Below are 23,150 nucleotides of genomic sequence, written 5' to 3'. Positions count from 1 at the left end.
AAGGACTGCAGGACATGCCAGGTGATTGGAAGGTCTGGGAGACAAAAGGGTTGTACTGCCCCTGCTCTCAGACTCTCTGAACCAGGTGCTCCCAGGAAGGTTTTTGGAGCACAGCCATAAAACCAGGTTTGAAGTGGCTTCCCACCAACACTGCAAAACCCAGTCAAGACTCATATTAATAAGTCCAGTCTTTCTTCTGAGATAAAAAATTATCTGATGTGTGGTTTGTGGGTGCGAACACTTTGGTTGCACAGATACAGTTTGCTTGCTCAAAGTAGGGCGTTAAAAGTGTAGTTGGGATAGGAGAGGTTTTAATGTTTAAACCAGACTTCCTAATGCTCCCATTTTTAATAATAACATCACCTGAAATTATGTCCTCTTGTCTGCCCCCTTGTTTCATGCTGAACCCATGAGAGACCTCAGATATGAGCCCTCAGAAATATTATCTCTTTTCTTACTGGACTCCAGATGCCTGAGAAGTGATGATATCTTCTTGGAGGAGATAGATAACAGAGGAATCAATCAGATAGACACAAAGACCAGCTGCATGTAGCCCTTTACCATCCCTCCCAGACTGAATGCCAACACTGTCCTTTCAGGGTTCAATGCTGTAGGTGTCTATGTTGTGACCACTAATGCCAGAGGTAGAGAGTAAGCAGTGTCTCAGGGAGTGAGGAGGGACTGAATGAGTGCTTAGCAGCTAGGTCTGTGCTTATTATGAAGAAAAGCACTGTCTCTGGAATGGAAGCTTAAGATGGACAGGTGGTGAGCTTTATGAGTGGATTGTGAGAAGGCCTCAATACTGGAGAAGACTTTCTCATGACCCTACTCTACTTCCTTATCTCTATTTGCCTATTAAAATCAAGTGTTCCCCCAAAATAGTTCTCCTACCTGGGTCTTTCCATTCTACCTTGATCATCCTAGAACTGAGAGCCATAAGCTTCCTCCTCTCCTTTTCTGTCTGTACCTTTTATACCAGCTCCTCATTCTCAGTGGACTGGAACAGAAATTTGAAGATGAGGCTTCTTTGCAGTAATGAAACAACAATGGCTATCTCTTTAAAGCACCCTTTCACATGGAGCAGAAAATGGACCAGTAGCTACTGTGGGGTCTCGTCTCCAGCCATTCCAGACCCATATTAACCTGAAGATATTGCCATGCTGCATTTTGTCACTCTATCTCACAGTGTCTGACCCACCTCCTCCAGTATCACTCTTGTCCTGTTCCACACCCCAGTGCACAGAAAAATGCTAGTAAACCTGTATGGCCTGCTCCCTTAGTTCCTACCCTCAGTACTGAAGCATCCTGTTGACTGTCCCAGCATGGCTATCACTGTACCAGAAGAGGCTAGTGGGCCCAGCAGCTTCTGCCTAGATAATGCACTCTTGGGGTTTTCTTACGGAATAGCCTGTGACTATTAAGTATGAACTGAAGGTAGTGTGAAGACTCTTTCTCACTCTGTCTCCCTGATTAGGAATTCTCCATTGACATATCCTCTGACCTCATGCTGCTGCTGAATATTTCATGGGCAAATGCATCACTACACATTATATGCTCAAGAAAAGCAACATTTAGTGAATGTATATCAACAGACTATCAGAAGTATATGATAGCAATAGATGGGTGTTACTTCTGTTTCCAGATATTGCTCATGAGAGGGTTAGGAGAAATCTGCTAATATTTGGCCAGTTGATTATGGGTTTGTATAGTCTATCTATCTGTACCTTTGTCTCCAGGTCAGTGTTCAGTGCTATAGAGTATTTTATTGGACAATCAGTTGGTGTAGGTGCAACACTTAACTCTCTCTGATGTATTCGACCCTGTGTCAGGGTGTGAAGAATGTGATGGGTTGCTCAAGACACTCTTTGGGCAATGTCACATTGAAGTCAGAAGGATCTCCCCAATTCCCAGTATGCTGAATAGTGGTTTGCTGCCATACTTTCCCCTCCTTCCAAAGGAATTATGCTGTGCCTACAGTGTAACTCACGTCAAAGTATATCACATCAACCACTCTCCCCTAATACATACAGCCAGCCCTATCATTTTAAAAGACCGTCAGTTTGCCCTTGGTAAACCAGTATCAACCTTTCCTGATTACCTTCTTATCTTTGGAGCATTTGGCACTGACTGCCAAGAGGACATAGCACTGAGGTAAGAATGGCTGGTCCAGGGTTCACCAAGACATCTTGTTTTCTTTCTGTACAGTTGAGGGCAACATCAAGATTTTCCAGCTGTCAGAGACGACAGATGAAAGACTGGTCTTATAATCACATCAGGCAATTCTTTCAGGAGCTTTGGATATGTTCTAGCACCCTTAATGTGTATCCTATACAATCTCATGCATTGTAATAAATTCAGCCTCTCTAGGTAGTATCAAGTCTGCTACTGCCCCACTCCTGGCAACCCCTCAATTTTCCAAACCATTATGATATGTTTGGAAATCTGAGAGCAGGCTTTGTTTCTACAGACTATTGCAAGAATGGCTTTGAGTATTTCAGCCTCATCTAAGGCTGAGGCATTCATCACTTGTTTGTCTTCCCCATTCCTCAGCAGACCTGTATTATTTCTGGACTGGCTACTAGGGTAGTTACAGAATCCCTCCTGACACCCATCCTATCTCATACAAGTTTTTGCTCCAGCTGGACTCTGAGAGGCCTCTCTGATTTTGTCCTTTAGTACCCAAGCAGTGCTTCTATCCTCTCCTTCATAGCCAATCTTTTATTTTACCACTTGCATACCTGCTTTTTGTACTTGAATTCATTGTGGAACTGCTTCCTTAGCCAGAATAGGTTTCATCTAAAATTACCAGTCTCCCTGCACAACAAAATAGTTCAAAGATGCTGTCTTTCACATTGCCAGCCAGGGTAAACAGTTGCTGATGTTGTGTCACTGTCTTCTTACAACTCTCCAATGCTGTAAATCAGTGAAAGAGTGACTGATGGCACAACTAGAACTGTGGACTTCTGGGACACAAACAGGTACCTACCTTCCTTTCCTGGTGTTGTTTGACTGTAAACAAGAAGGAGGCTGTCCATACCAAAGGACAATGTATTCCCAAAGCTCAGCAGCACTTTCCTCTGTCTCAGAGCAGTCACCATGGAGCTGGTGGATCAGAGCAAGGTTGAACTGAAATTGAAGATGATATTTTGGAAACAGAGTAAGAGGAAGCCAAGGAAGGATGGAACAGAGTGAAGCACTGAGATCATGCATCAGAAGGCCTGGCAGAAACAGTGAGTGATCCCAGAATGGAGTCCTAGAGCTGGCAGTAAGTGGTCACTGTAGTGAACTAGTCACAAGGATTATCCTATGCCCAGAGCATGCCACTTGCTGGCAGTGTGTCTAGCAGTTAAAGCAGGAGACAGCAGGGAGTTGTCTGTGTTAAGGAAACGGAAGAAGTATGCAGTGAAAAGTGGTCAGAACCACTTCACCTTTAAAGGCAAAAATGATTGAAAAGACCTTTAAAAGGAGAATCCCTGAAAGTGGTGTAGCCATAAGAGGAGCTGAACAAAGTGAGGTGGAGTAGCCACTAGATAGTTTTAGCTACCTATTAGGTGTCTTGGTGTGAGACCCTACTTTTTAGTGATGGGAATATGACTGCATGGTGGGTTGGAAGCAAGCAGCTGGGAGGCAGAGGATGTAAATAAACTCTAGCCTGTATTCACCAAGAATGTGCAGCTCAGCACTTGCTGTCACCCAGCAGTCTTTGTCTTTCTGTCACCGTGCTCCCTCCAAAACAGTTCTCTCATGTCCATCCAACGGTGCTCTGTGGGTACAAAGATGGCTGCCAAGCACACTGAGGTGGTGGGAATGAACTTTTGATGAGAAAGGTGGAAAACCATCAGTGAGCTTGCAAACATATTGGATCTTCAAGTGCAGTGCTGAGTCTGCTGGTCAAAAGCAAATAGCAATGCTAAAAGACACAGCATTTGTTTGAAGCTTCTATGCACTTCTTCCAACAGGTCAGAGGTAGGGGAATACAGGAACAAGGAAAGGGATGGAACAGATAAGGAGTGGAGTGGTGGCTGGGTATTTTGGGTGCAGCAAGAAGTTGTGCCAGTGTGCATTGCCTTTGCTAGGCTTTTGACCTGAGCAACCTTGTTGGAAGAAGGGACAATCAGGAAGAAAGTTTAGCAAACAGAACAAGGTAGATGACTTAGGTCTTATCATGGGGTGTTGCTTCTAACTGGAACTGCTGGCCTTGCCCTGTGGTTGTGCAAGAAGCTCGGGAGCTCCTGGCAGCAAAGCTGGCAGTGCCATCTCCTGGACAGAGGAGGGGCTTCGAGCAGAGAACCTTGTGTCTCATTCTCCTGCTGACCAGCTGAGTGATCTTGAGCAAACCACTGCTCCTCCTTGCAGCTGGATATTTTCATGAGCAAAGTGACGGCCCTAGGGAAGTGGGTGAGCAAAGTTCCTGCCTGTCTAAGTGAGATCTTGACACTGTCAAATGAAAGTGCAGAGCTACACCTAGTTGCCAGAGGAGAGGAAGGACAAATGTTGCCTGAGTATTTTCACATTTCTTATGGAGTTTCTGTACCCAGGGGTGATATATTTCTTGTCTGTGGATCTTTTTAACTGGGCACCCACCCTGGTGATATTTCCAGATATAATAGAGCAGATTTTCAGCCATTTAATGGCATTTTATTGACACAGAAACTGTACTGATTTTAAAAAGTCAGCACTGTCAAGTTGTAAAAAACGCCACCTATAAGGGTGTGGTAGGAGGTGACAGATGGCCTTTGAAAATTTTCACTAGCACACCATAGCTATATTTTCACTAGGTTATGAAAACAACACCTTTAAGTCTGTATCTTATCATCCATGTAGTCCAGATTGCATTTCAACTGCCCCACAGGATATGAGCAATCAACGTCTTCAGAAAGTTACTCATATCCTGCAGACCAGAAATCAGGATCCACAATTGACTGCAGTATGAGATTTTTCACATGAACCCAGAGAGAAACATGACCAAAATGCACACTTTTTACACAGCATCAGCTGCTGGAATTTATTGTCATCTGCCATTCAGAGCAATCTGCACAAAGGGCTCAATGGAAACTGACAAAATGCACAGGACCTCTTAAGAGCCACAGGCAGGGAAAACTGATGGGCATGCAAGATACAGCTGTCTCAGCTAGAACAAAAGTTATCAAAGTGGCATATCAGAAGCAGCCTTGCCATAAATACAAGCAGAGGTACCTTCCTCCCTGTGTCAGGTATTGCAAGACAAGGTTCTGACAAACAGAACCAGACAAGGCCAATGTCAGCAAAGCCCAGTGTGGGCAGACACCACCACTGCACTGAAACCTGCAGGGACTTGTCCAGCTCAGAAAAACTGTCAGTGCACAAGTGTCAAGGGAAATACTTTCCAGCTTCCTCATGTCATGCCAGAGACAAAACTTGAGGGGAGTGAGGAAGCAGCATCACACCACCTATATGCTCTGACTGTTTTCTCATTGTGACGCAAGAGTATCCTTCACACTGGTCACACATAGCTGATAGGAATGGTGTGTGTCACAATGCTCTGGTCACATACACAAAATAAAAAAAAATGAAAAGCATCATATTAGTGTAAATCTGTGGTGTTTCGAAGCACATCATTCAGAGCAATTTTGTTCTGTGAGAACAAGGAAATGTAGAGCTCATGGGTAACCTTAAGCAGTGATGCATACTGGATGTTCAGCTACTGGGTGTATTTGCTTGTGCAGTGCCCTGACATGAAGGAGACTGCAGAGGCATAACACAGATTGTGGTTCTTCATCTCTTTATCTCACTTGACGTGGAAGACGAAGACTGTGAGAGAGTGATACAAGGGAAAGGGGTTGTACTGTCCTTGGTGTGAGAGCCAAAGGCTGCAGGACATGGCAGGTGACTGGAAGAGCCAAAGGGATTGTACTGCCCCTGCTCCCAGACACTTTGAACCAGGTGCTTCCAGGCAGGTACTGGAGCACAGCCATGGTGACCACATATGTGGTGTTTGATCTGTGAGTGTGAGCACTTTGGTTGCACACACATAATATGCTTCATTCTTGCTGGTAGTGTAATGAAAATTTTCACTAGCACACCATAGCTATATTTTCACTAGGTTATGAAAACAATACATTTTAGTCTGTATCTTACCCTCCATGTAGTCTAGATTGCATTGCAACTGCCCAAGGTGTACAAGGTGTCCACACACCCAGCCATGTCCAAGAAGGCCTTCAGAGACCCTTGATCACAGCTTGCAGATCTGCATCCTCCTTTCTCCTGCAGGGAAAAGGAAGACAAGTCACTATAATCATACAACCATGCACACAAGCCCAGCTTTGCAATGCTCTTTGTGTGTGTCTCTGTGGCAAAGGGTTCACAGAATTCCCGTTGAGCCTGTAGTTTGCCTCTGATGTACATGGTGACTTGCAGAAAGAGCTCAATGCAGTGCAATACAAAGCTCTCTTCCAGCAGCAGCCAGAGACCTGAGATTGTGTGTTTCCATGAGAAAACCTCTATTACTAGATTTGAAAAGACTGCATATTCCTTGCTAACACTGTCTTAAGTTATTTGTCTACATCAGTGGCCCAGCTACCACAAAAAAGGGGCCAAATCAACACAGTGCGTGTGATAGAGGCTCTTCTTCCGTTCAGTGGAGAAGAGTCTTTTGTCCAACCCCACAAGCACCTCGTCTCTCTATAAGCTGAACATGATGAGGCACCAACCAAGCCCTTTCTCTGCTTTCCATGATCTCTCAGGGCCTTGGAAGTGGATAGAATTTTGCTCTTCCAGCTCTCATTGGCTCTTCTTGTTCCTCACAGATTCTCTGATATATCTGTCTCTGAATGTATTTGTGCATGCCCAGAACTAGGGATCTATACACTTTTGGGGTGATCTCTTCCCACTTTCACCAGGCTGACATCTCTCAGCCTTAGAAATGGCAGAGATGGATAAACTGAAAGTCTGAATGGAGATGGGCTCACATTACCTGGCCATCTTTGGGTTCTCTTTGGTACCTCAATACTTCCCTTGTGCCCCTGAACTTGCTTGGTCCTTCCTTCTACTATATGACATTTTTCCACTGCTTCTTGATACCCCCATTTCTACTGCAACTCTTTATGCTTCATGTCATGTGTTGCAGGGTCTGCCTGTATGCAGAGCTAAGGATGACCTGGTGTTACACTCCTTCAGAATTTTGGGGTGTCATCTACATTTTTCCTGATGTTTCAGCCATTTTCTCCTGCCCTTCCCTACTTCTCTTCCTCATCACCCCTTCAAGAGCCATTCTTTAAACCCTGCTTCATGCTACTCTTATTCCTGTCTCAGGTTCTCTTCAAGATGTATAGCCCTGTGGACAATATTTGGGGGTATAATGTGAAGGTTTGAGGCACATTATCCTGGGCAGTGACTAAACTTGCCTTAATCCCATCCCAAACTCTGCAGGACACAGCAGCCCTGCTGATTTTAAATCCATTTTAAGTCTCATAGGGACCATGGCATAGTGGATGCTCCCACTGCCATCATTGCATACTTCAAGTTCTGCTTAGTGCAAGGTCCCATTACCATGGCCTCTGCTATGTTGAAGAGTGAAATGCCTGGCAGGGATGCTGGCAGGACTGCCATTGGAAGCAGAGGTTTCTGCTCATGGCATGTTTGTGCCACCCAAGGAGCCCTGCAGCTTCTTTAGCACTGCTCCAGTAAAGCTCCTGAGCCTGGAGCTAGAAGAAACCCAAAGGGTTCTGCTTATGTTGGTAAGCCCAGGCAACTTCTGCCACGTGCTTCTTCTGCAAAAGGTGTTTCTTTACCGGGGTCCCTAAAGGATATCACAACCTTATTTAAAAAAAGTCTTTCCTGCTTTTGTTCATGCTGAGATTTCCATAGGCTACCAGCCTCTCAGTCCCTCTGTTTTCTTCCCAATGAGTTAACATTACATCCCCAAAACTGATTACCTCTGAGCCATGAATTTCCTCCTTGCTCCTGAGGTCTCCCATTCCTGCTGCAGCAGTATCCTGAAGGAAACACAAGCTACCAAGTGCAGCCTCACTGGAGGGTGCTGAGTATGTGTTACCATGTCTGTAGCCTGGAAATACATCAGATTATGTGGCTGCACACTAGCACCATGTATGTTTCCCAGGAGCCTCATACTTGCAAATAGTCCATATGTATAAACATATGTGGTTTGATATCCACTCCCACCCCCACAATTCCCCTTGCAAAGCTTAGATTCATCTGCATTATAGTTACCAGCAAAAAACATTTTTGAGCAACTTATAACTCATAGAGGTACATCTTGATATGCCAAAGCACAGGGTACTCCAAAACATGAATGCCATGCCACCACACCACAAACACACAACCCCTTCACTGCCCCCCAAGCCCTCCAATGCCAAACCACAACCTCAAAAAGAGTTGCTCAGCAGCAACTCTGTGGCTCCTGGTGTGCACCTGAGCCAGAACTACAGGCTTCAGAGATCAACGAAATTTTCAGCGGAGTTTACTGCCTTGCCCCTGATTGCCCTGCAGAGCTAACACAGCTCTTGTGGGAATGAGACCCATTAACACCATTGTTTATTAAGATCTAAAAATGATGTGACTGATGTACCAGTAAAGCCTGCTGAAGGATCACCCGACATAACCAACACTGATGGGGCAGAGGACCAGACCTAGCTTGGCCCTCCTGCTCATCCCTGTTCCTGAGTGGGCTGGTACACAGATGAGATGGTTGTGAATAACTGGCAGAGCTGAAGTGACACGCAACCTTTCATCAAAACCCCATCTCCTGTTGTGCCTGCCAGGTTAGCTCTTTCCACCTGTCCTCACCTGCTTTGGAGGAAGGGCAACTTGAGTGGAACTGGCAATGGGAATACCTTCAGACAAGACAGATCTCCCCCTACGTGTAAACAGAGAGTAGATCCACAGATTACTTAGAAGGAGAGAGGATGAGATGCTGCAATTCAGGTTTAATACTCGCTTGGCAGAGAGAAGTTATGTTCTATAACACTTCTGTGCCTGCTGCTCTTCCCTGGGGTTTCTCTTTCCTCCTCATCCCCTCATTTTGCAAGGCATACAAAAGAAAATGTAACCTTCTTTGTGCGATCTCACCATAATTGTGCCTAAGACTACCCTTTAGCTCTAAGACAAAGGCTTCCTGCAATGAGAATCTGGTGTTTCTGCTGAACCAAGGAGTGGCCAGTGCTACACAACAACAGGCCCTTTCCTGAGCCCATGTGCTGCCTCCGTTTTGCCCATTAATGAAAATAAGGTTACAGAGATTTTTGTCAAGTGATAGCATGTCTGCAAAACAGTATTGCTGTTGCCTGAATTTAGTATACCTCAGCTGGCAAACATGCATTTCTGTTGCCTACCCTTTATTTTTTTTCCTCCCAAGCTGTGCTTTCTAGACATCTCCTTTTGAATACTTATCTTTGGGATTCTTTCTCTTCAGGTGCATGACCAGCTCCCATTTTTTCTTCTTCCTCCCTGCCCAAGCAAGATAGGTTCTTTTTGCATTATTTCTTTGTTCTCTGTGGTATTTGCAACACCCTCCCAGCCTTGTATCACCTGTGAATTCCATTCCTCCTGGTTGTGTTTTCCCTGTCTTTTCAGCACTTAGAATTTCTGACGAAGCCTTTTATGCTGAAGTTGCTGCAATTGAACCTGATACTTGAAAGAAGGAGAAAAGGCTGGAATAAACTGCTCTGATGATTCATCCCCGGGGCTGAGAGATTTGCTCCTTTGATACCAGCCCCTTGATCAGAGCTCTGCTATGTTATCTCTGTCTGGGGAGACTTAATTCCTGGCACATTTGGGCCGGTGGAATCCCAGATACCAGAGCCAGTGACTGGAAAAGAAGCACACTGCATTCTTCTTCCTGTCTTGATATGTCAGTCTTCAAGGTTTGATACTCCAAGGCCTATAACCCCCTTAAGGGAGCCCTTTGTCTGCATTTGATGCAACTGAGAAACCTCTAACTTTCTTCCCCCTGCCAAAATCCATCACCTGCTTTCTCTCTAACTTATACCTCTTGCAGAGGTGTCCCAGTATATTCCTTATTCCTTGTCCTGTGGGCAGATTGCCCTACCAGCTCATCCTCTACTTGTGTGCCACATACTCTCAACATATTGAAGACCCTTTCACCATTTCTCCGTGACACTGCACTAGTCATGAAGGAAGATGGGTGAAAACCATGAAATGAACATGGAAAGCATAGCTTGAGCTCACTCTACCTCAAATGTCTTGGTCAAAAGCCTAATAAGAGTGAAATCTATTCCCAGGTATTTAAAGAACTGGAAGAAGAGCCATGGAGACCTGCAGATTGGCAAACTGGGCTTAAGTGGGAATTCTTTGGTAAATTTGCCTGGGAATAAGTTGGAGGGATGTCACACAGGGACCACATATCTGTAGATGGGTTTTCAGTAGTGAGAAAGAATTTTCTCTATATACACATTTAGATTAAGATGTTGTGCATTATACAAAATAGTTAAACATAATTTGAGATTTCAAGACTTCAGACAGCTTAGTGCCATGGCAATAACCACCATCAAAAATCCTCATAGCTTTTGTTAAAAAGAAGGGGAAACAGTTCAAGTACTAAAAAAAAAAGTTAGCATTAGAAAAACACTTATCAATTTTCTTTTCAGGGAGAAGATTTACCATGGATAACATTAATAGTTAAGATACACTGTTCTAGTGGAATTAGACATGGCAGACCTGAAGCAAAACCTTGCAAACTTATTTCTTCAAAGTCAAAACATGTATTGAATAAGAGGAAAGTCCACCTTCCATTTCTAATACTGGACTCTCACATGTTTCTGTTGGTGGCACACACATGGTATGCATTGAGAGCCTGGGAAGTGGAAAACACACAGCAACATTAGGCTGGCCATATAGCCAGAGAACTTGCTGTGGCCAGTAACCACAGATGCTTTTTAAACTTGAAGATAAGAGACAGAAGGTAGGCTGAAAAAGTTTTATGAAGGATGTGTGACAGCAGAGACTACATTTCAAGAGATGTTGGAATGAGACTGAAAGTGGTAGACATGGCCTTATTGTCCAGGCCTTCCCTTCTGTCTACACTGTTCACATATTTTTTTAGTAAATTGGGAAGTAAAATCCAATGGGTGAGACCCAGGAGACTGTGGGAGTACTGGCAACACTGGCAGAGTTCATTTCTTTCAATTTCATCTTCTTTTTGGCATCATGGTCAAACTACTCTTCTTTTAGAGGGCTTTGTTATGTGAAGCACTTCAAGAAGGATATATGAGCAAAAAATCCATCTCATGATAGTGATCAACAATTTATCCTAAACTGCTTTGGTGGAAACTAAGCCCATACATTTCTTGGCCCTTACATTTTTTTCACTACACATATTAAAAAAAAAAAAAAAACAAAAAAAAAACAAACAAGGGAGACAGGGAGAGGATTTTAATATATATGTATACATATATGGGTGTGGCACAGATTTTAATTTTTACCTTTCACTGATTTTACTGAAAAATTATGCACAGCAAAAAAATTTGAACTTATATTACTCTGAGTAATTGAAGAGAAGGGGCCTCTGCAGACTGTTCCCTTCCTTCATTAATCAAAAACATGTGAAGTTGTCTCCTAAATTACATTTGCAGAAGGAAAAATTGAAGGCAAGTAGGAAATACTTAAGAATGTTATTTAAGGTTTGCAGACCTCCTAGCCCCTCCCCCAGTCCTTTTTAGAGAGGTGTTACTATAGCTCTCTTTACATCTTTCAGCCCTGAGGGGTTCTAACTTACTTTTTTTCTGGCTCTGGCTCGCTGCTATGTACAGTAAAATACCAGTTCTGGCCAGGTTTAGGCCCAACATAATGGAAGAATAGAAAGGAATTCCTTTTCATTTTTCTTTGTGATCACCCAACTGAAACTTTGTTATATTCCTACACTGGGAATTAGTTTCACTTCTTTCAGAATTTTTTAGGACTAGCTCAACACACCTAAACAAGCCAAGAAGTAGCAGCATATTTATGATTTTTTTGAATAATTTTCCCTTTCTGCTGCGTGTCCTCAGTTCAGTAAGGACATATGTGTAAGGTCGAAAAATCTCCTTTTCTGGTGCAGACTCATGAACAGTATTTACAAAGAGGACAAGGTCATTGTGACACCGGGCAAACACAGGCATTTGACCAGATTGCAGCACAGTCTTACAGAAAGCAAATTAAAAAAATGTAGAAAATCATCAGTCACCAAAAAGGAAAAGTCTTTGGAGAAAAATATGATGCTTTAGAAGAACTAAATTCAAGTTCAAGTTAAAGAGTTAACATGCTGAACCTCTGCAAATGTTTAAATAAAGTAGAACATTTGTTTAAGACTTCAAAGAAAGGAGAAATACTATAAAACAATACTGTCAAAGTCTTTTTCTTAAAACAACTGCGTTAACTATCTTTGAATAATTAACCAAAACCACATTCAGCAAGCTCAAGGACTGAAAAGCGCACTTTTTTAAAATGCCAACTTGGACAGAATAAAATACTTGTTTTCCAATATTGCTATTTGCAGAAAGAGACTGTATGGCCCCAAAAGACTGTGGAGGGTCACCAGATTCTCACCTGTAGCACAGGTCCCTATGGGGAGAGGTGTTCCTCATGCACTCCCCAAGTAGGGTCTGGTGAGGCCAAGCCTCCAACAAACCTGGTGTTTTCCTGTTATAGTGGTAGCAATAAGGACTTCTAAGCTGTCACAGCCCAAACTGCCACAGCTCTGCCAGCCAAAAAGGAATGCAGATGTAGTGATACTTCTTGTGATGCATCTACTGCATCTCCATACAAGAGGCTGCAGGGCAGAGCTACACTAAAAAGTGGTGATCCACAAGGACTCAAACTGTGACTGAACATCTAAGTCTACTCAGGATGCCGTCAGGTTTAACTTTCAATTCTTGCTTTATTATGTCCACGCCGAGCTGTCATGGGACACTGCCAGAACACAGCCATCTCAGATTCAGGTCCACCCAGTATCTTTATTCAGACCTGAGCTTTTCCATTTAACCCTCTCTGATTCCTTTTATAGGAGAAACTAATATCCCAGAGGGACCTGCTCTGCAGGCTTATCTGGCAATTGATAGGCTACTGTGTGATTGCTGTGACTGTTGCAGAGTTCAGTGCCATCTCACGAAAAGTGAAGGACTTAACTGTTAATGACAGATCATGGTATTTACACGCCTGTGGAGAATTTACCCTCTTTTTAATGGAGTGCATTTTCAGCTTCATGGTACAGAAGAGCAGACAAAGGTTGTATAAGGAAGCTCTCTGAGTCAAAAGCAAGAGCCTGGGAATGGTTTTGTGGAGATCATTGTCAGATAATGGTGAGTATTTGGGTGCAGCCTGGAATAAGACAGTACCAAACCAACCCGGAACTGATGCCAAGTCACATCTCTGTTACATGCTACGTGGGGGAAATAAGTTACTCCCTCAGAGGTGGTGTTGTTCTGAACCCAGGGGTGAGACCCTGAGGTTCCTTCAGCTTCTCTGCCCCTCAGTCCCCCTCCTGCCCCCAGGGAGGTGACACCCTCTGCGCTGCTCCACTCACTAGTCCAGTCGGGCAGGTGGCTCTGCTCCCGGGAGCAGCACCACCCTCCTCATCAGCTTCTGCCCAGAGGGACTTTGTAGTGCAAGTGACTAAGTTAGTTTATTATGGCCTCTGGGCATATTGTAGGAAAGATCCCAGACACCTTCAGAAGTAGGTGAAATCAATGCGTTCAAGTGTGAAGTGCTCCACCAGTGAAACTTCCAACAAGCACACAGACATCCACTGCCACCCATGCCAGCACCCACCATGTTTTCTGCCAGTTCTTCAGATTCAACAATCCTAAAGGAGATGTTGATATCCTCTGGGTGTGCTACCTTATTTTCATATTCTAACTGCACCTAAGGCCATGAAAACCTGAACACCAACATATAGTATAGCTCATGTCATTGGTGTCTCTTGCTTTGCTTAATCAGCTAGGGCCTGGGAGAGATATGAGGGGCAGGGATCTGAGCTCTTGTGGCACTGAAGCTCTGAAATGTGGAATGATTCAGAAGGGAGACATGAGCCAAAACCACCTCGTAGAGGCTGTGGCAGCATAATCAACATGTTCAGGACGCTCTTGGGTTTTTATTGAGGCAGATGTGCTCAAAAACACATTTTTGCTTTAAGTTTTTCAGGTAAAATTAATACATAAAACTGCAGTTCTTGTGCAGAGATACGTCAGTCCCTGCAGTTTGTAGTCATACGAAAGTATATTAAAACTGAGTATAAAGAGACCCCGGTCTGCACCTTATGGAAAAGTGGACGGCCCCAAGGCAGCAGAATCATGCTGTGATGTGGCAAGTGAGTTGAATGGTCTGCCTGTGATGGCTTACAAGCAGCTGCATTGATTTTCAGGTTCACCCACCATCCAGTCCTGCATTTCCTCTTGGTATCCCATGTAGGGATGTCAGAAGGTTCCCAACTTGCTCCCTCTCTATAGACAGGGAAGCCAGGACTAGTAATCTGCCATGGGGCACAGAGCAGCAGCAGAAGTCCTGGTAGAAGTGGTGTTCTGCATACTTTTAGACTGATCTAAATTCTACTTTGTATTTCTCTTGTTCAACCCCACCCATCTGTATCTTTTTCCTGCTGATACTTGAACGTTCTCACTGCAAACAGGTGCCCCTCTCTGGTCTGCTGGGCAGGTACTGGGGTGCTAGCACAGGCTTGGGACAAGCACCTGTGAACAGTAAGGCAGAGAGGTCTGCAAGGACTGTCCAGGTTAAATCATTTTACACTTCTTTGGATTGGCATCCTCAGCTCTGAGCTTCAGTCATGAGGAATGCACATGTCCTGGTGCCAAGGCAGGGCTGGTTCTAGCAATAAATATTTTAATTAACTCTGGAACTTCTGTTTGTGCATTGAGAAATAGACATTAGTGAGAGACTCAGAATATCTTTTGAGATTAAACTGATGAATTCTGTGACTCACTTACCTCTAGTTATTTAATGTACAGCTCTGAAGGTGCCTGTCCTCCTGGGGTAGGCCGTATGTCAGCAAATATCAGCTAAGCCTGGCTTAAAGGAAACTCTTCATCTCCGTTACTCCAACCAACTTGTAACATCCTGGCAAAGGCCACAGCCAAGGCCACACAAACAAAAGGATGTGCCTTTAAAAGGCCCTGGGCAAGAAAATCTGTATCTGTGGACCTTATACACAGTAGATCTTTTCCTACCTCCATAGTGAAAATGTCTCTTCTGATTGTCCCCTTGTAGATCAGCCAGCTGAGATTTCTGAACCTGCTCTGCAAAATGAGATCCAGTGCTGGATGTGACTTGCCCAGTGTTGCTGAGTTTGCCCTAGCAGAGGCATGTCAAAGATGGGCCAGACACTTTTTCAGCTGGCTCCCTCAAATGCCTGTGTGAAGGAATTCTTTTCTCAGTTAAAAAAAAAATTTAAAAAGCAGGTTCTAGCCCCCAGGTCTAATTTTTACTTGTTTTCCCCCTTGTTCCATCTCTGACATCTGCACCAAGACTGTGGGAAGTGCTACCAGGTCAAAGGGTGTGTGCATGTGTGTGTGGGTATTGGAGGGGTGTCATTGTGACACAAGTCACAAAGTAAAGGTCTCAGAACCCTCCCCCCAACTTGAGACCAGGGTTTGGGTTTGCCCAACACGGTACTGAGCAGCTCAGCACCAGAACTACCTCCTGTCCACTACCATGTGGAGGAGATTGGTTGGGATTTGTTCTCCCAATGCAGTGAACAGCTGTCTTCTACAGGACATCTGTGCTTAAAGGATTTTGAGATAGGACAATTTCAGCAGAGCCCAAAGAAGCAAGCAGAAGTTTTCTTGGGCCTTTGGACCAGACCTTGCTCAGGTGTGTCTGAGGAACCTGCAGAATAGGAAGAATTCAGAGAGGACATATTTCAGTCCTGATGCCATGTCCTACTTTCCCTCCCCCCTGCTCTGTCCCCACCCCACCGATCAGCTTGTTTAACATGACAAAGAGCCTGGAGGAGCGGGCGATGGTGAATATTGCAATCCCAGGCAGGGAATGGCCAGCTATAAAGGTAACTGCCTGTCTGCGCTTCGGGGCTACCTCAGTTTGTTAGTGGGACCTGCCCCCCAAGTGAAGGTGGCTTTTGTCAGAAGGTGAGGGATCCACCCCTTCATCTGCTCCCCATGAGCGCACACTTGGCTCTGCCCCCTTACCAGACTTACCCCAGCGGGACTGGCATGGGGTACCTGGAGTTTTACTGGAACTCGGCGGGGGAGGCAGGACATGCTCCCACATCGGCCGGAACAGCGGGAGCTGCCAGTATCAGGCAGTCTCCGGAGACAGGAGGGAAGAGGCACATAGCAGGTAAGGAATTTCAGCTAAGTCGGGGAACTGATCCCCAGGATACCTCTGTTCCTAGGTCAGCCACTCGCTAAAGACTTTGAGCAACGTCTTCTCTCTCCCTGCCCAGGTTTCCTAATATGTGACCTAGGTACAGTGCGATGTGGTAGGCAAGGAGGGTGGGTGACCTTGGGCAATCACACCGCCTATTCGTGCTACTTTTCTTTGGCGACTGTGAACTGGTTTCCTGAACGTCAACAGAGACTGCAAGAGCCGAGACACCGGCAGGTCTGCTCCAGGGTGAAGGGCAGTGTAACAACGTGGTCTCGTGGAAGTTCATGGTTCTTGGGGCAGGGCCTCCTTTTAGTCAAATGCTGTCATGTGTGTTATGGAGAGGAACAAATCCTGAAGATACTCCTTGTGGCATCCCTTATCCCCTTACAAACTCCTTGCACCTTTCATGCACTTATTAAGCTTGAGTCAACGCCTGCTCTGAATCTCTGTGCCGGGAGATTTGCTTCCTTTAAACGTTGTCACATTCCGCTTCTTTCAGTTTTACATTTTCCTCTATTTACATCTCTTTCTGTGCTTTTGTTGCCTTTCCTTTCTCTTTAAAGAAGTCCCAAACCCCACCGCAGTGGCATTTTCTATTCCTGCCATTCCTCTCCCACTCCAGTAAGTGGCAATAGAATAGCTGAGGAAAGCAGGTTTTCGCCCAGCCCCGTTGTATGGTCAGCCAGACAACACTCTAGCAAGGTAAATGGGTGGGAGGAGAACGAGATTTTGGAGTGTCAGGTTCAAGCTGTCAGTTGCTATAGAAAGCTACAGGCTCAGCCAGAGTGACTGGTGGCTACCTGGCATATGGTTACCTGCCAAGTAGTTTGAAGAAAGGCTTAAATTCTCTACATGCTGTCTGCCCTACAAATGCAGCAGGCAGATGGACTCATCTGTGTTCCCAGTGAGCCTACTTTATAGACTTAAAACCCATCTTGAAACACTCTCCTCTGTTACTGCTCTCTCCAGAGAGAGTCCAGTCTGGAAGTGAAGGTCTACAGATGTCAGGGGCTTGTAGGAAGGGGTATGTCACATGTTTTCATATTTATGTCTGTTGTACTGCTGTTTGTGTTTTTTGCTTCCTCTCCTCTTCACTCCTCATGGAAAAGGGAGTGCCTTTGTCCTGAGCTCGAGCTGCATATAGTAAATTACATAGGGGATTGGGATGACAAGCCAAGCAGGAACGTGTGGGACCTTTAGTTCTATGGTGTCTTGCTATGGTTCCTGTTTTCCAAGCCTGCATTCCCATCATAGTGACTTCCCACCCGTAAGACATTTAGTGCACAGCCTTCAGGAGCCAAACATCCTGTGATCTTGCACAAAATTTTACCTTCCCATGCTGCCGAGTCACAGATGTTCAGCTTCTTAAGACTCTGTGGTCTAGCCCCATGCACATAAAGGCTCTTGCACCTCTTCTGTTGACAGCCTTTCCCCCCTTGTAGGCAGAATCCCTTTGTAATCCTCATGGCCCTGTTCTCCAGCACCAGAAACCTGCCCCACTACACACCTGGCTGTTCATTCAGCCCATGCTCAAGGTGGTGTAATCTCCTAGGGATAGCGAATGGCCAAGAGCAGGCAAGCCTAGAGTGGCAGGCACCACAGAGACAGGCGTACCTCTGCAAGGAGCATTATGAGGGAAATGATGTCATGGATGTGGCCACCTTTCTGAGGTCCACAGCACCTCAAGGCTTTTCAGTGATTTACTAGTAGCCTCTCAGCCTAGGACAGAAGTAGGAAAGGTTTGGTAGGGTTGATGGGAAACCCATTCCTTGGGGGAATGTCAGTACTTTGCACTGGACATGCATTTGAGAGGTTGAGGAGAGTGTCCCAGTGGGCATCAGTGTCACAGCTCTCAGGGTGACTGGGAAGGAGGCTGGGAGATACTGGTTGGGCTCAACAGTTGGAAGATGTGTACTGTAATGGCACTGCCCCATTCACTGCACCCCCTCTCTCCTGAAATGTCAGTAGAAGGAGAGGGGATGGACCATGCAGAAGGGTTTGCAAAGGAGTAGCTGGAGCAAGGAGAAATGGGCAGATTTATCATTGTAGTTATGGGGAAGAGGGCTGTCTGGCATCACAACCCTTCAATCAGGAGGGCCTGAGGAGCTCTCAGCCTCTCTCAGACCCCAGTAAACAGGCATCTGACAGAAAGGTGCAGGGGTAATCTCTCTTGTCTGCATTTTCTTATTCCTTCAGCCTGAATGACTTTGCATCTTGGCAGCTTTGGTCTGCACTAATAGCCCAGACTGATCAGGAAGGTTTGTCTTTAGATCTTTATCTCAACTTTGTCATCAGCAGAGACCCCTTAAGACATGTACCAGAACAAATGAGAAGGGGCTTGGATGCCTTCCTCTGCACTCTTGAATTTTGTCCCCCATTTCCCTAGTGCAAGATTAATGGCTTTTCTCACCTGGCCCACACATCAGCATTTCCTGTCTCCTTTCGCACTTCCATGTCCAATTTCCCTCCTTCATTCCTCCTTTGCCAAAATCCTCCTTAGCCAAAAAGGAACCTCCATCTATACATGGGTTTCCAGCAGTGGCATGATCTGTGGTGGAAGATGCAGGCACAGACAGAGCCTGATGCTCTACACCCACCACCCCATCATTGTAAGCATCATTGTAAGCATCAGCTGCTCTGCTGCACCGTACACCCTGGTGGGAGGCTGCTTTCCCACTGACTATCAAATGTCTTGATGTTGCTGGGCAGGCAGTTTTGGGGAGCCCAGTCACCAACCCAACGCTATGCTTGTAGTCACGACCAGGTCTCTTTACGCCACACCAAGAATGAAATATTATTGAGGCCTTTTGGAGGAAGACAGGAACACTGCGAACCAGTGTGCACCACTCTCCCTTCTTAGGCCTGAATTTTCTGCCTGGTGAAAGGGAGCCACAAGCATCCCAGAGGGGACTGAGCTGGGAAATTGTTCATTGCCAGTGCTCACAGATCCATAAAGAAAGGAGGATGACACAAGCTTTAGCTTCAAGAAAGCTTCTGTCTGGTAGACAAGGAGCTCTACAGCAAGCAAGGAGCATGCTCATACCTATATAGCTGTGTATTATGTCTTGTATACCTTCTCTCATTGTCTTTTTATCTGTAGAAGTATCCCCAGCTTCATCCAGTTCTGGGAATTTCAGCCAAATCACACCAGATTCAGCCACCAGTCCACATTCGTCATCTTCATCCCCACAGCCTACAGCTAAATCTCAGAAGAGCAGAGAATATGGTGTGGAGGGGATAAGGAAGACCAAAAGCCGCACAGCTTTCTCCAAGGAGCAGCTGCAAACCCTGCACCAGCGGTTCCAGAGCCAGAAGTACCTCAGTCCCCAGCAAATCCGGGAGCTTGCTGTTGCCCTGGGACTCACCTACAAGCAGGTGAACACAGAGACTTTGATCCATGGTATATCTGCCTCACAGATGTTGAATGGTCACTTAAGACAGCAACAGGATGGAAGAATGAGTCACCAGCAGAGATTAGAGCCAAAGGTGCCAGCTAACAGTTGCTCTCCTGCTTATTCATGCCCAGAGATCAGAAGTACTTTTGTGGATGGGAGAGGCACTGGCACCTCATCTGGGGCTTCTCAGTCAGGGGTCAGTTAAGGATTCTCTTGGCAATTCTTGTAGTAGAATTGCAAACCCCATGATGAATATGTTTTTTGCTGTGAATAGTCTCTACTCTGGGCTTGACAGCATTTCACAGCTTTTTCCATGCACTATGAGCTTCACAGAAACACTGGCATGTGTCAGTTCTCTGAATCACAGGGCTGCAACGTGCTGAAAGCTATTGCTAGTGTTTCCCAGAGCTGATCTTGTCCAATATGTAATAATATTGCACACTCAGCACTGCCCAGCTGCTTGACACCTGTTCCCTCTTCCATGTGGGTATTGTGAAGTTCACACAGCACAGCCCTTCACAGTCTCTGCTGAGTTCCAGGTAGGTTGTAGTAGTGAAATCATGCTGTCTCAAATGATGCCCTCCTAAAGCAGAGGGGGCTGGGCAACGGGGCACAAGTGCTCACAGTTACAAGTCCAAAATATGCCTGGAACCTGGATACCCTGGGACTAAAAAGTTATATGTGGACCATAGGTGAACACGGAATAGGCACACGCTGATCTGGTTCTGTCGGGAACAAGACAGGTGAGACAGTCTGCTCTTTGCTTCAATCCACATCCCTACAAGGCTGCTTTCACAGTGCAGACACAGCCCTGGGGGGAAACAGCTCTGGAATTCGGCCCAGCAAGGAGCTTTGAATTCGGGAACTGCTGGCTACGAGGAGCAAGTCTCTTTCTTCCTTCACAAGCATGCAGAAACAGGGTCTTCAAAGTTTGTCTGTAGTGCGGGGGTCTTGTAGGTGGGTCTGATTTGCAACAGACAATAACCTCCATGATGGAAACGGGTTGATTTGTCACAACCATCACTGTGCCTTGACATAAAGCCACCCCCTCCCCCATCAAACAGTTGCACTAGCCACCTGCTGAGGCTGCTAGACAGACCTCTCCCCTTGGCAACAACGCCAGGGAGCTCTTAAAGGCTTTTATCTGCTGCCGCCCTTGTATCTACGCTATCTGGTCACTCTCTCCCTGGTTCTTCCTGCTTGTGAATTTGGTAACATTTGCTCTTCCCTCTCCTTTGCTGACGTTTTCTCGGCTCTCCCTTCCCCACCCAGGTGAAGACTTGGTTCCAGAACCGGAGAATGAAGCTGAAAAGGTGCCAGAAGCATAGTCTGTGGACTGAACGGGCTCAGTGCCTCACACAAGTAAGAACACAGCACAGGGCTCATCATGGCTCTTATATCTGGGCAGATCAGTCCTGTAATGTATTTCCTCCCTGTGGGCAATTTAAGCATGCCCTGCCCTCTGCTTTGCTCAGCACAGAGGCACAGACTTGGCATGACTATACATGTATTGTACATAGCCTAGGCTGACTATGCCATGGAAATCTCTTTTCCTCATATGTATATATATGTATATTATATATATATATATATATATATATATATATATATATATGATTGTGTATCCATCCCTGAGCTATGGGGGTGGATGTGATTCTCCTTGCCCTGCATACAATGCTGCTGATCAAGAGACAAGGTGAAATGGGAAGGGGCAGAATACCAGAATGCATCAGGCCTGTGTACACCAGGCTGTGTTCTGACTCACTGTCTTTCCCTTTCAGAGTGGCTTGCAGACCAGTACCTACCTGGATGTGCACCCCAAATTCCACCAGGGCTATCCAATCACTGCAGCTGGCAACATCCAAAGCATGCCTGCCCCTTGTCAGCACTATGGAGCAGGGCAGAATGCTTACACGCTTGTGACCAGCAAGAATGGAGGAGTCTTTGGCAAAGGTGGAGGTACCTGCAGTGTCCAGCAGACAGTGGGCTTCATTGCCCAGCACAAAGTAGACTTTTATCACAGCTGTCCTGGCAATGTAGAATATCCAGGCTCAAAGACAGGTGATGGCTGTAATTTTCACCACTCAACTACTATGGGGTCTCCTTTCCCAACCACTACTAGCCACCATCTCTATCATTCCTAAGCACTGTGGATGTGGGGTACTTGGGCAGGGAGGAATCAAATCTTATTCTCATCTCTCCCTTTGTTATTCATGTGCTCTCCAGCTCAGAGGCACCCTGTAGCTAGAACCTGTTTTGGCATCTGAATATGTGCCTCCAAGCATGTGTAGATGCATGGACACCCATTGGCCCATACATAGACATACAGCCCTTCATTCCTAGGCCCTTACACATGCACACACACACACTCCCTTCTTAATTGGCACAGACAACCAAGTTCTCTTACTGTGAGACCTGAGATCTGGCTACATAGCTTATCTCCTGGATCTTCTAAATTATAGATCTTTTAACTTGTCTCAGAGGAAGCACAGATTCCTTTAGCAATCTCATTTATATGTACCACTGTACATGTGTATACATAACACAGAAAGCCATGGGCTCTATGGAGACGTGCTGGTCACACACCTTTAACTGAAGTTGGAGAAGTTATTGCCACGTGCCAGTTATCCATCTGATGTTTAGACTGCCAGTTCTGTAGGTCAGACATGAGGTATAGACTTGATGAAGTTTGTAGTGAAGGGAGGTGTGACAAGAAGTTTACAGAAAGGCTGGTAAGATGATCTTATGAGCATCATGATCATAAATAAGCCCTTCCTTCTAGTGTGTACCTTTCTGTGCCTCCCCTTGAGAAAATCTGACAGGGCATTCAATTTGGCCAATCAAAAAAATATTTTTTTAAGATCCATTATGTATTTTCTGAATGATTTTTCCCCACTGCAACAAAGCATTGCAATACAAAGAGCAGATCCAGCATAAATAGCCATAGCAACCCTGTGCCATTGTTGTTACTGATTTGATGCTGAAACTTGATCAGCTTCATGACTCTTGGCAATGACAAGTATCTACAGTCAAAAAACCACGGAACTACCACCTACCTTAAGGATTTACCTTACCCAGCAATATTGAATATTGGGATTGTCATGGAAGTGCTATCATTTCTAAACTTAAGACCATGTAAGTGTCTAAATACCTAAAACCAGGTGTGTGTAGCAAAGTATACTTAATAACAGGCCTCAAGTTCCCTGGATCACAGGTTTTCTATCACTTCTTGATGATAATGACTTTTACTTAATGCAATGAAGTACTGTCATGTTTTAAAAAAATGATCATAAATGGAAACAATGATTTCTGTGACTGGAGTAATGAGGCATAGTTTTCTAGTGGCCAAGCTGATTTACCTCTCTGAGCCTCACAGCTGATTGTTCCCTCTCCCATTCCCTCAGGCAGACACTCTTTGACGCT

The 23,150-nt window shown here is 45.3% G+C and overlaps 1 protein-coding gene across 1 annotated transcript; it reads left to right on the top strand.

The window, feature by feature from the left end:
• The first annotated feature begins 16,121 nt into the window (after window positions 1-16,121).
• LOC139679776 (homeobox protein NANOG-like) lies at window positions 16,122-21,871 on the top strand. Its single transcript, XM_071571816.1, has 4 exons — window positions 16,122-16,302; window positions 19,433-19,707; window positions 21,000-21,089; window positions 21,509-21,871. Exons 1-4 carry the CDS (start codon window positions 16,122-16,124, stop codon window positions 21,869-21,871), a joined length of 909 nt encoding a protein of 302 aa, XP_071427917.1.
• Window positions 21,872-23,150: the final 1,279 nt, after the last annotated feature.

The sequence above is a fragment of the Pithys albifrons genome, chromosome 1 (assembly GCF_047495875.1).
Source record: "Pithys albifrons albifrons isolate INPA30051 chromosome 1, PitAlb_v1, whole genome shotgun sequence".
NCBI lineage: Eukaryota > Metazoa > Chordata > Aves > Passeriformes > Thamnophilidae > Pithys > Pithys albifrons.
Note: the sequence above shows the minus strand (reverse complement) of the source record. Positions and strands in the feature narration are given on the sequence as shown.